Source organism: Lontra canadensis, unplaced genomic scaffold (assembly GCF_010015895.1).
Source record: "Lontra canadensis isolate GAN:19392208 unplaced genomic scaffold, GSC_riverotter_1.0 scaffold67, whole genome shotgun sequence".
Lineage (NCBI taxonomy): Eukaryota > Metazoa > Chordata > Mammalia > Carnivora > Mustelidae > Lontra > Lontra canadensis.
The window spans coordinates 9,259,114-9,272,336 of record NW_022631061.1 but is presented as its reverse complement, the minus strand read 5'-3'; the positions used below and the strand labels follow the sequence as shown (position 1 = coordinate 9,272,336).

Sequence of the window (13,223 nt, the reverse complement as noted above, 5' to 3'; positions counted from 1 at the left end):
CTGCTATTTTAACACAAAAGAAACCATAGCCAATGCATCAATAAATGATTGTGGCTGTGTTTCAATAAAACTTTACTTATGGACATTGAAATGTGAATTTATAAAATATTCACATGTCATAAAATAGCTCTTTTCCCCAACCATTTGAAAAGCAAAAACCATTCTTACCTCAGGATCCAGGCAAAAATGGGCTATGAGTCAAATTTCCTCCTCTAAGAAACTAAATAGCTTTCGAAGTTCTTAGGAAAATGAAGTACACTATTTGGGCTATATGATGAAAATAATTTTAATTCTTTTTATTAAGTTTAATTTTGTAATTTTTAATACCTTTTATTAAGATTAATTGTTAAATTAAGCAAATATATGTAATAGGAATCAATTTTATTGTTATAACCTATTGTATAATGGTTCTATTAATATAGCTATTGGTGTCCTTTTCTCTTTTTTTCCAGATTATTTGAGACGCTCCAGTCCCTGTTTTGGTCAATATTTGGGCTGATCAACTTATATGTGACCAATGTCAAAGCACAGCATGAATTCACTGAGTTTGTGGGTGCCACCATGTTTGGGACGTACAATGTCATCTCTCTGGTTGTCCTACTCAACATGTTAATAGCTATGATGAATAACTCTTACCAACTCATTGCTGTAAGTTGATTAACTTTATTTTAATTCCACATTTCCCCATAGAATGTGTTGTTTCTAGCCATACTCTATCCTATTTATCATAGAAAACAGTCTCTAATAGGCTACTGAGGAGACAGAACAGAATTATAATATGAATGGTTAATTTGAAGTTTCTAAACAGTATTGTACCATATTTGGCTACATACTAACTTAGTTTTGTCAGATAATGAAAGATTATAAAATAAATGGAATCTATCTTTACAGGCAGTCATTGGTGATGGCAAGCACTGGGGGAGGGATGAGTTATGAACAAGTGGGCTTATCTCTATGCAGCACCCTTTGCACTCTGCATTGTCTCCGACCCTTGAACCTCAGTCTAGGTATAAACAAACTCCTGCCAGCCTGGCAAGATAGAAAAGCTAGCCTTGAGGGGAGTCTGAGGGAAAAATGCACAGGATTTTCAATTTCTTAAATCCAGAAAAAGCAATGTAGGAGTAACCTTGAATTCTACAACGGGGTATACAGTACCATATACACTTATTTGAAACTCTAGAATCCAAACAAGTTAGTTTATTTATTCATTCATTCAACAAATTCTTATTGAGAACTTCTTCTGTTGCTAAGTACTATTCTAGGAACTAGAAATACAGCAATGAATAAGAAAGGCAAAGCCCTTTGTCTCCTTGAACTTCCCAGGAGTCAATGGCCATTAGCAATAGCAACAGAACAAACTCATACTGGAATAAAATACATTTAGGTCTTTTGTATTTATACCTGAGACAAGTAGCATTTTATAAGCATAATTCATAACCATAATTATCTCTTTAATAGCTACAATTATATTGCATCTTTGTGTCTATTGCTAAACTGCTGGAATGTTATTAGTTATTTTGAGAAGCAGCATTCTGCATTTTACTTCAACTGTCTTTATGGGGGCAAGATGCCTGTCACAGATGAAAAACTGCATAAAACACAAGAATAGATGATTTTTATCTACTGATTCACAAACTAAGTATTTACATAGGATATACCAGGGTCCTAGGATTTGCAGGTGAATATGTGAATTTGTGGAGCTTCATTTAAGCATCTTGTAAGTATGGATTTCTTAAGATAGTCTCTATGTAATTGCTTCCAAAGTTCTGTATTTCTCTGGTCAACACATTTGCAAAACATGGATTCTATTTTCCAGACCTCCCTTCCAAAAAAATTAGAAAGTCTCTAATTATCAAGCTACATATAGAGAAACTATATATACAATTTGGATCCTATAGAATATCAAATGTATTGATTTCATCAAGAAGACAACATCAAGAATAGTATGACTATTTTGGGGGGGTTCTTTATGGGATGTATTATTCTAGGTGACTTCTTAAAGAGGTGAGAATGATCTTCAAAGCTCTTTTTGTTTAGCTCAAACTCTAAAACTACTTGAGAGGAGAACAGGCACTGAGAACCTGAGATGGGTGTACCTCTCAGCATCATGGGCATGATGGGTCCTTGGAGCATGAACATGCCAACTCTGATTTGCACCTGGGTAACAGACGGTGGTTTGGGGCATCATCCGCATAGAACATTTCATTTCCAGTTTTTCTGCTATAGATTTTGTTATAGACCCTCTCAGAATTCCAAACCATAAACAAAGGAAGAGTCTGCTTTGTGATAGCCATAAGAGAACATAATGAGGTCAGAATAATCCTTAATTTGTGCCTCCAGGAGAATCGGAAGGAACAGAATCTACTCACAGGCCAACATTTTATCAAAGTGACAGCCTTTTTATGACCGTAAGCCAATTCTACTGACTCCCATTCTCCATGACTACAGCAAACAATAAATACCTTTTTTCATTAATGCAGAATCTATAAGCTTGTTTAGAAAGAAAGCTAGGGAAGGTGGGAGAAATAAAGGAGAGGAAGTGGGGAGAATGGTGAGGGTGGGCAGATTGGAGCTTCTGTGCTTCTGTCTATTGATCGGTCAATCCCATCAAACATTTGCTAAGCAACAACGAGGGCCTCACATTTTCTAGATATGCTCTTTCTGTTGAAAGCACAATCTGTCCAGTGTCTAGACAAAACATCTCTATTGCTGAGTAGAAATGTATACACAACACAGATATTCATTAGCACATAGCCATTTAGAAATACTTGAGGGAAGCACAGTCTAAGTTTATGCTCCTACTCTAAAATCTGAGTTCTTCTTTCTAATATTAATGGGTTAAAATGAGCTATTTTGAAATCCTAAAATGTATCCTAAAATCCTTAAATGTAAAATGAAATCCTAGAACATACATTTTAGGCAGCCGCCAATCACACTCCTATCTGGTGCCGTTTGGTCAAGCTTCTATCGGGGTTCAATGCTGTGTCAGAGGCCTTATTCTTCATTTGTTAGAGGAACTTCTATCTGAATTTGTGCCTCTTGCCTAAAGGCGGACAAGAATTATTCACACAGAAACATATCAACTAAGACTTTTCCTAGAAACACTAGAAGGCTAAGCCATGAGCATCGATGCAGGTGGCAGTCACCTAGACAGGGATTCTAGGCCTTGGGTAAGACATAAAGGCCTGTTTGTGGCCAGAATCTAGTGCAGCTGAGCTAATTAATGTAAGCCTACAGTGTGGGAAAGGAAAATTCATCTTCAAGTCATAACTGATCACTGCAGTCTCTTTAACACGGAATTCTTTTAGATGTCTGTTTCATGGAAGAAGGAAGGATAAAACCTGACAAGAGCGCTGACTCTTTACCAGGGTAAACCATCATCGGAAATGTTTAGATGACTATCGCTGGGAGTCAGCCTTGATTTTATAAGCAATTTAATTAATGTTCCAAGAGCTGCTCCAAGTCAAGTTATAAGCTCTCTGTGAGGTTTATATCACCTTAGTAATTAAGAAACCTGTCAGCAGTTGTCATATTCTCCCATTCAGGACCATGCAGATATAGAATGGAAATTCGCTAGAACAAAGCTTTGGATGAGTTATTTTGAAGAAGGTGGTACTCTGCCTACTCCCTTCAATGTCATTCCAAGCCCCAAGTCTCTCTGGTACCTGATCAAATGGATATGGACACACCTGTGCAAGAAAAAGATGAGGAGAAAGCCTGAAAGTTTTGGAACAATAGGGGTAAGAACACAGCATGTTAGTATTACTTTTTTTCTTAATTGTGTATTGGAATATATTTGTGTTTCTTCTTGGATATTTTTGCATTTTTAGCCTTTTTGTTTTTCTTCATTGTTTTTAGTGACCATTTATCGCACAGCTACCCTATGACACGGTTTCCTACAGTGAGGGCCATCAGTGTTATTTAAATAGGAGCCCCACCTGACACAGGCCTCTCCTGGACCCATGAGTCATGGAGGAGGAACTAACACCTTAGCTCTCAGTACCCTGATTTCTAGCCTGTTTTAGAACTGCAACCTTAGGGTATTTGTGGCATTACTTACTCCTTGTCTACTTCTCCCTCTGGATCGTAAGGGAAGGGGGCTGTGTCAGTCATCTTATATTCTTAGTGAGTGCCTAACATAGGCTCCTATAATGTTTGACAAAAATTTCTCAACTAAAGGACTAAATGGATATTATAACTTGAAAATGTTGTACCATGTTCAAGTACAGTGATTTCAGTATATGTCAAATTGTTCAACATTTTGCTTCTACTCCTAGTCATTTTAAATACCAAGAGGTTGTGTTTTTAAAAAATGTTAGGACCCCTCAGAGCCATGCTCCTGTTATACCATAAGATTACACTTCCTTTGGAAATTTCTTTCATGCTGGAAACCAAGAGTTTGAGCTATTCCATCAGAAGAGACATGGACTTAGGACTTTGTTCCAGCCAAACCACTGACATGGGACAAGTTATTCTTCATTCTTCCCTACTTAATTTACTATTTTCTGAAGTTCTCACAGTGATCTTTTGAAAATTCACACTCTAACATTCACTAGTCATTTTGACTTGTTCAGAGAAATTGTTTTGTAAGTATTCTAATATACCGTTATATTAGAATCACCAAGTAATACTAGTTACATACTAAAGTTTTTAAATTTGTTTTTAATTTTATTTAATATGGTTTTTGACTTCTTGCTATGCCCTAAGTGATCCTTCTCACTCATTAACCTCATTGGCTACTAGGCATTATTATCAGCAACAAATGGGGCTTTCTCTATGGATAGTGGTATTGATTTTGCTGTCTTGTCAGTAACATTTCAAATTCTAAAGTGAAATTGATTGGCAAGAGTGTATAGCAAATAGAGAGGTGGTTAGGAGATGCAGTTATATTCTTGCGCACAAATTCTTACCCCATGATCTTGGGAGGACTAAAGTTTGGGCATATATCTGATCTTAGAAACCAAAGTTAAATTATGATGAAGACTTAGCCTGCAATCCTTATACTAATTAATAGATATTACCACTAACTTTAGAAAAGAGTGAAATTATTTTACTCCAGATGTTTGATTTCTATTAAAAAATAAGTCTGGATTATTTTTAAAGGGTTGTAAAATAAATAAAATGACTTTGGTTTAATAAGCAATTATTGCATGTGTTCCACATGCCAGCCAGGAACTGGGGGGTGGGAGTAGGTACAAAGGCATGCTTTCCATCCTTGAGGGCATCATTTCTCATACGGGAGATACAAATATGAGAACATAGTACTTAGTACATGTCATATAATATTTTAGCATTATAATATTGTTACACACAAGATGCTATGACAACAGTGTGAGCAATAATTATTGTTTTCCTTGAGATAAACAGAAAAAAGATTTCAGAGAAGCCAAACTCTGCTTACTCTCTTCCACATTAAAATATAGTTCTCCTTTTTCACATCTTACTCTTAAATCCGTAATAATTTTATTTAATCAATCCCTGAAAAGACATCAACGGCTAGTACAGTTCTATGCTATCTCTCATAGGAGTTATTTTGATTCCAAAAGAATTTCTGGGCCCCAAAATAAAGGTCATACACAAAAGAAATTTGTCTGTAATGCTTTAATTTTAGGCAATAAGAGAGAGAATCTTAGGTTTTAAGATGCCACAAAACTTGTAACCAAGATATGGGGCCCTGCTCTAATATTTTAGAAGATCCATCTGTGCTGCCATGAAATAATAGAAAACCACTCAAGAACTTGACTTCCAAATCCCCCCACACAACCTCCAGAATCCTCCCACTGTTGACGCATTGTTAGGAATATGTTACCATCATTTCTTAGATGCAAAGAAGGGCTTAACATTCATTTGGGATTTCCTATTAAAGCAGTGATTCATACCTTTCAGAGGGAGAGGGTAAACGGCACAAGTTAAAAAGCTTTCTTTTCTATACATTACTGGTCTCCAAAGACCCAAATTTCTTTTTAAGTCTCTTTGAATATTTTGATCCAAGCTGATGCACAGAAGAATAATTCCCAATTAACGGAGTGACCTCAAGCCATTCCTCTCTCCTTAGCCATGTATATCTTACTAAACGTTCGTAATGGATATTTTTATGCTTTGGGAATTTATGACAAACTAAATAAATATTGTGAGTCATGTCTCTCTTCCCCACCTTTGTCCCACTCTCAATCTTGCCTCTTCTTCACCATACTAAGGATTTGGGCAAGCACCAGCCTAATCAAACTCAATCCTATAAATTGACTTTTTGTCTAGACTGCATTTCCAGAATAGGAAGGACATAATATTTTGGTTTGCATACTTGTAGTTGAGTTTTATACATTTAGATTTTAGATGGAAAAAATAATATGTATTATTTATAAAGAAAAATACAAGATAAAGGAAAAGTAAATTAAGGAGGTTCGGTAATATCAATAGAAGAGTTAAATGAAAAAATAATGTCAAAAAGTAATTGATTTTGCTGTGAATTCATTTCAATTTGGTTAATCCTCTTGGCAGTTCATTGGTGTAGACAAACAAAGACAAGGAGATATACACATTTCCATTAATTAAAAGATGACTTTGAAGTACCAATGACAGTCACTGTACTGTCATTCTAAGCTTAGAATATCACATTACACTTCAAAGGGACCTTAGAAATCATTTAACTCAACTATTTCCTCTCAAAGAGAGTGTATTTACCTTGCCTAGTGTTTTAGGACCCCTTGGTGACAGTGCGTGGGAGAGACCTGGGTCTTTTGTTCCCCAAACCAGTGTGTTTTCCATCACCCTCTTGATTCCTGAAAAATCTAATAATGATGCAATGATACTTTCCACGTTGTGTATTCGTCCTTTCATTTTTCTCCATAGCTTTTGCAGATCCTGCCATTGTCCTCAGCTGCCTCTCAGATTCCTGTATCTCAAAGCCCTTGTTTCACAGGCTGGCTTACCTTCTGTTTGCTTCTCAACTAGTTTATATTTAGGCCACATTTGTGAAGCAGAAACTTGAAGCTAAACTGGAGTTAGAGTTCATGCACTCTTTGAGGCATTTTCTCTAACCTTCCCACCTTGTGATTCACTTACTGACTCTGGTCATCACCGAGCAGCTGTCCAAATGTCGCGCCGGTGCTCATTCCCTGCACAGGACCAGGCAGACCAGGGCTCTTCAGGGTGGCTGCACTGGCCACTCTCCAGGAGCCCATCATTGGTGATCTTATCTGGCTATTTATGGCTTCCGGGTAATACTGATACAGCTAGCCCTGAAAACTCGTTAATTTTTTTTTTTTAACTTTGAACTTCCTTTTAGGGGTGATCGGGAGTTCCAGATAAATTAACCTTTCATTTGGAATGCTTTACGGGGAAAACATAAATGAAGCAGAAATGCTTTACTGAACAAAACCTTTGTTGTAGGAAACAAACTCATTATTGAGAAATGGCTTGTCCCTGGGAAATTATGAACATCCCACCAAATAGGCAGCCTAGTGAGAGGTCATTAAAATAAGAAACATGTAGCTTTTGGTTTTTAATATTACTACTTGTCTAATTTTTAGCTTAACACCATTTTATCAGCAAATACCTTTCTCCATATTAAAACACTCATTCTTAGACTTTAACACGTGCTAGAAATTATCAGGAATTTCTATTTTAACAAGCATTTCCTTGTAACTTTAACTAGAAACTCCTGCTAAAGAAACCACTGGTATCTAGCACAGCTTTTTAAATGAAAACAAAATCAACATTTGCACTTGTTGCTCAAGAGAGGCCCAGATTATTTAATTAACGTAAAAATATGTTAATGCCAAAATGTTTAATTGATATGAAACATTTCAATGCCATAGACCAGTTTTCTAAAATGGAATGTTTAAGGTATAGATCAATATGCCGAACTAAAAAATGTGAGGTCTTTGGACAAAATGATAACAAATGATTTCAACTACCTTAGATTCATATTTTCCACTTTCTGATTTTCTCCTGAGCACAGCATAGGGAGGAAAACATGAAACACCATGTCTGTTAGGGTCATTTAGCATCACTCAGCTCTGGGACCTCAGATGGAACACTCATGCCTGACCAGTTGCCACAGAAAAACACTCAGTTAAGCCACTGCCAGAGAATTAGAAACAGTGAATGGATTAACACCAGCTAGCATCACCAGAGGAAAATGCTAATGGTACATGCTTTTCAGACTGTATTTTTAGTGCTAATTTATCAAAATGCATTGTTCCTTAATCTTCATGGCTTCCAGTAGGTCTAACAACAAATCTTATGGATACGATAGTATTCATCCATGAGTACGTCCCAAACCCTAATTTACTTCTGTAAAATTTGCTGGCTGGGGCTTTAATTAAGTTTACTTTCCTAGGAAGGGATGTGGAGGAATGCATGGCGTGATGTTCTTGGTGTTTCACGAGTGAAACCCTGAATATTTGTCTTGACAGGGCAATGTTCAAGCATTTTATATCATTTGTTTTTATATGCTTAAAAAGTGTGCTTATAGAAAACAATACATAGCTCCACCTGTAAATGAGCCAAACTGCAGTTTTCAAAAAGCGATCACATCTTGGAATGGCCCCTTGCCTTTTTCCTCAGTTTTAAAAGGAGAAGAGCACAGCAAGCTGCAGCCCCTAAGGGATTCACCAAGTAAAGCAAAGGATAAAAGGCATAATTCATGGGCTCAAAGTCAGTGATAGACCAAAACACGGGAGGAAATGAGAGAACCACACACTGACAATTGACTGCAGGGAACCAGCTCAGGAAAGGGGAAGTGTGCCTGATTCCACGTGGTGGACCTGCAGACAATGGGAGATAAAGAACGAGAAATGTCACAGCCGATTCCCCAGATCCCTTTCTTTCCCAGTAGCAAAACCTGTCATGCTCTAAGGCCGCATGACACTTCTATGGAAATGTGGAGTTCCCTTGCAGCAGCAGAAGTTCCTTTGGTCTTTTCCTTTATCATTAGTTCTGGGATCCACACACATACTGCCTTTACCTTGTCCCAAAAAATCAAAAGGAATCTGCAAAATCTGAGGTACACCGATGTGGCACACACGTGTGCCTCGGGTGCCTGAGCACAAGCCATCCTGCCAAGGAACATTCTGCGTACGCTGCTAGATTTCAGACATAATTTGCAAAGAAAACGGCTAACTTAAAATGCACATCTTTCTCCAAAATATTATATTATTTTTTTAACACGAATCAGTCAGTTCTGTTCTCGGTCATTTCCAGTGATGATCACAGGATGTAATACCTTCCCCTGTGAGAGTAAATGCCTACGAAAGTCAAGTGATCTTTACACAACAAAAAGATAGCTACCATTGTTGATGGTAGTTCCACTGTATAATACCTAATAATGTCACCAATTGACAAAAATTATCACTATGTTTACTGCAAAGAGTACATATATTATGGGTTGAATTATGTCCCGCCAAAAAATACTTTGAAGTCTTAAATTCCAGTACCTCAGAATGTGAATTATTTGGAAATAGGGTCATTGCTGATGTGATTGGGTTCAGAAAGGTAAGTGGAGTCCATATAAGAACATGATCTCGTGAAGACACAGAGACACAAGGAGATCTCCTTGTAAAGACAGAGGCAGAGAATGGGATTATGCAGTTGCAAAGCAAGGAACACCAAGGATGGAGAGCCACCATGAGAAGCTAGGAAGAAGAAGGGAAGGATTCTAGCCTCAGTCTCAGAGGAATAGTTCCCTGCCAACATCTTCATTTGAGACTTCTTGCCTCCAGAACCATGAGACAATTAATTTCTGTTGTTTGAGCCACACAGTTTATGGTATTTCATGCCTAAGAAACTAATACAACATATAGCATATGTATCTGTGCTTACTCATTTTTATTCAAAGAAATATGGATCCAGTATTTAATAGTGCTGCCCCTCAAATTAAGATGTTTTGGGAGAAGGAGGCAAAAATCATAGAATACATAGCAGGTGTATTCAAATGTTTCTAAGTATCTACTTGACAGTACATGATAGAAAGAGCAAACTGTAAAGAGTGAATTCTAGTGATATAGAACTGGCACTGCCATGAGAACACTGTGGTATTGTAGTTACTCACTCAACTCACTCAACTCTGTGGGCCTTACTTATAAATGAGGCAATGAGACTAGAACTCTTCGGGAGTTTTGGTTTTGGGTTTGGTTTTGTTTTGGCAAGGAAGGACAGAGGAAGAGGGAGATAGGGAGAGAGAGACTCTTATGCAGGCTCCACACCCTGCGTGGAGTCCAACACAGGCCTCGATCTCATGACACGGAGATCATGACCTAGCCAAAATCAAGAGTTGGATGCTTAACTCACTGAGCCACCCAGGTGCCCCTGGGGGTTTGATTCTAATAAACAACAGATCTGTATCAAAATTTAAAAGCCAGTCTGATTTCCCTTGGCCTTTGATAGATCCTGGGAAATTAGACAATTAAATTAATTTTAGTGTTAGCCTAAGAAAGCCAATTAAAAAAGAAAAAGAGCCATTATATGCATTCTTAATAGATATATTTACAAATTATCAATGATTGTATTGTCCACAATAGTTTTCCTGTGTTAATCCCAAGAAACGTGGATTTGTGGTTGGATACACTATTGCATCTGGGCATGTACTCTTCGAATCTTTTCCTTTAGTCTTAACCTTCCCCCCAAGTCCAAAATAGACAGTGGTATTGCTACTTTAATGTCCTCTGTCAGAATCACCAAAGTGGAATTCTTTGTTATTTTTTAATATTACCAACATCTCAGCAGCTAGACTAAAAATTTTTGTCTTCATAAACTCATTCCAGCTGCCAAGCCCCCCGGACTTCTGTTCCCTCTCCACATTCTCATCCCGTTATGACCCTTGCTTCTCTTCCTTTTCATTCACACCACCACCGGTTCAGCTCACATCCATCCTACCCTTACGTCATGTTCTGTACCAGCATTCCAACTGATGTCTTACGTGCTGATTCTCCATATTCCTCTTTCTTACCCAATACTGCTGCCACGTGATTATCAAAAAAGTTCCACTTTTATCACATATCACTCAATTTGTCAAAACCCCAGGTGCCTACCAACCAATGAATTCATTGTGCTTTCTGAGATTCTGCGTAAAGTACTCATGCTAACTTTCCAACAAGAGCTAATCCCTATATCCTGATTATCAGAGCATGTCACAACTGTACTGGTGGAAATCGCCCTAACACGTCTCTCACCCTCCAGCACCAGCATACTGCTGACTGTATTCCAGTTTTCTGCAAATCTGAATGTCTGTGCTTCTGTCAAAGTCCCATGATTCTTTCAAGTCCAATCTAAAATCCTGTTCCCTGTTTGAAGGCTGCTGCTTGTTCTTTCCTTAGCCCAATACTACTTTTGCTTCCCTGTACTCAAAACACATTCTTAAGGCACTCCCCATGGTTTTGCTTGTCTTTTGTTTGTTTTTTTGTTTTTTGCCTTCATCTCTAGACATTCTTGGCAGCCTACCTAGTAGACTATAAGCCATTTAAGGGCAAAAAGTATGTTTTATTCATCTCTGGGTTCTTGCAGCTTCTGCCATGAATGATAACCACCTAATAAATACATCTTAAATTGGCCCTACAAGCTAAGATTCGTGAAAAAGGAGCCCACAAAGGAAGATTCACAGAGGTCACAGCAAAAATCCAACATCATGCAGGGATATTCAAAACACTTTCGGGACCTCAAAAAAGATAACTGACTAGCGTTACTCACCTATTAAATTGGCTAAAAACTGGAACACTGGCACCGCCAGATGCTAGTATGGATGTGAAGCAATAGGAACACTCATTCATTGCTGGTGGGAATGCAAAAGGGTAAGTTGCTCTGGAAGACAGTTTGATGGTTTCCTACAAAACTAAATATATTCTTACCATGCAATCCAGCAATCACACTCCTTGGCATTTACTCAAAGGAGTTGAAAACATATGTCCATACAAAATCCTGCACAAGGATGTTTATAGCAGCTTTATTCATAATTGCCCAAACTTGGAAGCAGCCAAGATGTAGCTCAGTAGGTGAATGGATAAATAAGTTATGGTACATCCAGATAATTGAATATTATTTATTCAGTGACAAAAGTAAATGAGCTATCAAGGCATGCAAAAACATAGAGAAACCTAAATACATATTATCAAGTTTAAGCAGCCAATCTGAAAAAGCCACATAATGTATGTTACAAATATATAATATTCTGGAAGAGGCAAAATTATGAAGACAATAAAAATATGAGTGGTTGTCAGAGGTTAAGGTCGTGGGGGCAGAGGAGGAAGGGATAAATAAGCAAAGAACAGAAGAATTTTAGGGTAGTTAAAATACTCTGTATGAGAATATAATAATGGATACATGTCATTATACATTTGTCCAAACCCATAAGAGTATACAACACCAGGAGTAAACGGTAATGTAAACTATGGTCTCTGGTTGATAATCACTCATCAATTATAACAATGTACCACTCTGGCTGGGGACATCAATCATGGGAGAACATAGAAAAAATTTCTGATTACTGAAAGTAATCATAGGAATTCAGAAATTCAGTAGCTTATTCTGAATTCAGGAATTCAGTAGCTTATTTTCTAGTATATGTGTGGGGAGTATGTGGGAAATCTCGGTACCTTCCACTCAAATTTGCTGTGAGCTTTAAATTGCTCTAAAAAAAGAGTTTTAATAAAACAAAAATACCTACAGAATTTGCATTACATCTATCCATGTTTACTAAAAGCCTCCCCTCACACTATTATTTAAATACAAATTTACTTACTTCCACACCTCTATTGCCTAGGTTAAAAGCATTCAACTCTTTTGCTAAATAAAATGCTGCCCTCAAGCCCGAAATGTCAAGCAAATCACACAAAGAGGGACAATTACATCTTCTTTTATTCCTCTGGGGTAATCCTGATATGTGTCAAATTATTCACAAGTTTTATGGCTCAAGAATATTTTTTTAAAACTGCACTAAAGGGACACCTGGGTGGCTCTGTGCATTAAGCCTCTGCCTTCGGCTCAGGTGATGATCTCAGGGTCCTGGGATCGAGCCCCATATCGGGCTGTCTGCTCAGCGGGGAGCCTGCTTCCCCCTCTCTCTGCCTGCTGCTCTGCCTACTTGTGATCTCTCTCTCTGTGTCAAATAAATAAATAAATTAAATAAAATCTTAAAAAAAAAAAAACCCTGTACTAAATCATGTTATTAAGTGAAAAGGGGAAAAATGGAAAGAGGATGAGGACTAGTTAGTTAACATTAATGATAGATG

General features: G+C 37.5%; 1 protein-coding gene across 1 annotated transcript in view; it reads left to right on the top strand.

Moving 5' to 3' along the window:
* TRPC4 (transient receptor potential cation channel subfamily C member 4) overlaps nucleotides 1-13,223 on the top strand; it is a 195,341-nt gene that overhangs the window by 176,155 nt on the left and 5,963 nt on the right. The window contains exons 7-8 of the mRNA XM_032880114.1: nucleotides 453-648; nucleotides 3,546-3,740. Of these exons, the coding sequence (XP_032736005.1) occupies nucleotides 453-648; nucleotides 3,546-3,740 (391 nt within the window). The remainder of the gene's footprint in view (nucleotides 1-452; nucleotides 649-3,545; nucleotides 3,741-13,223) is intronic.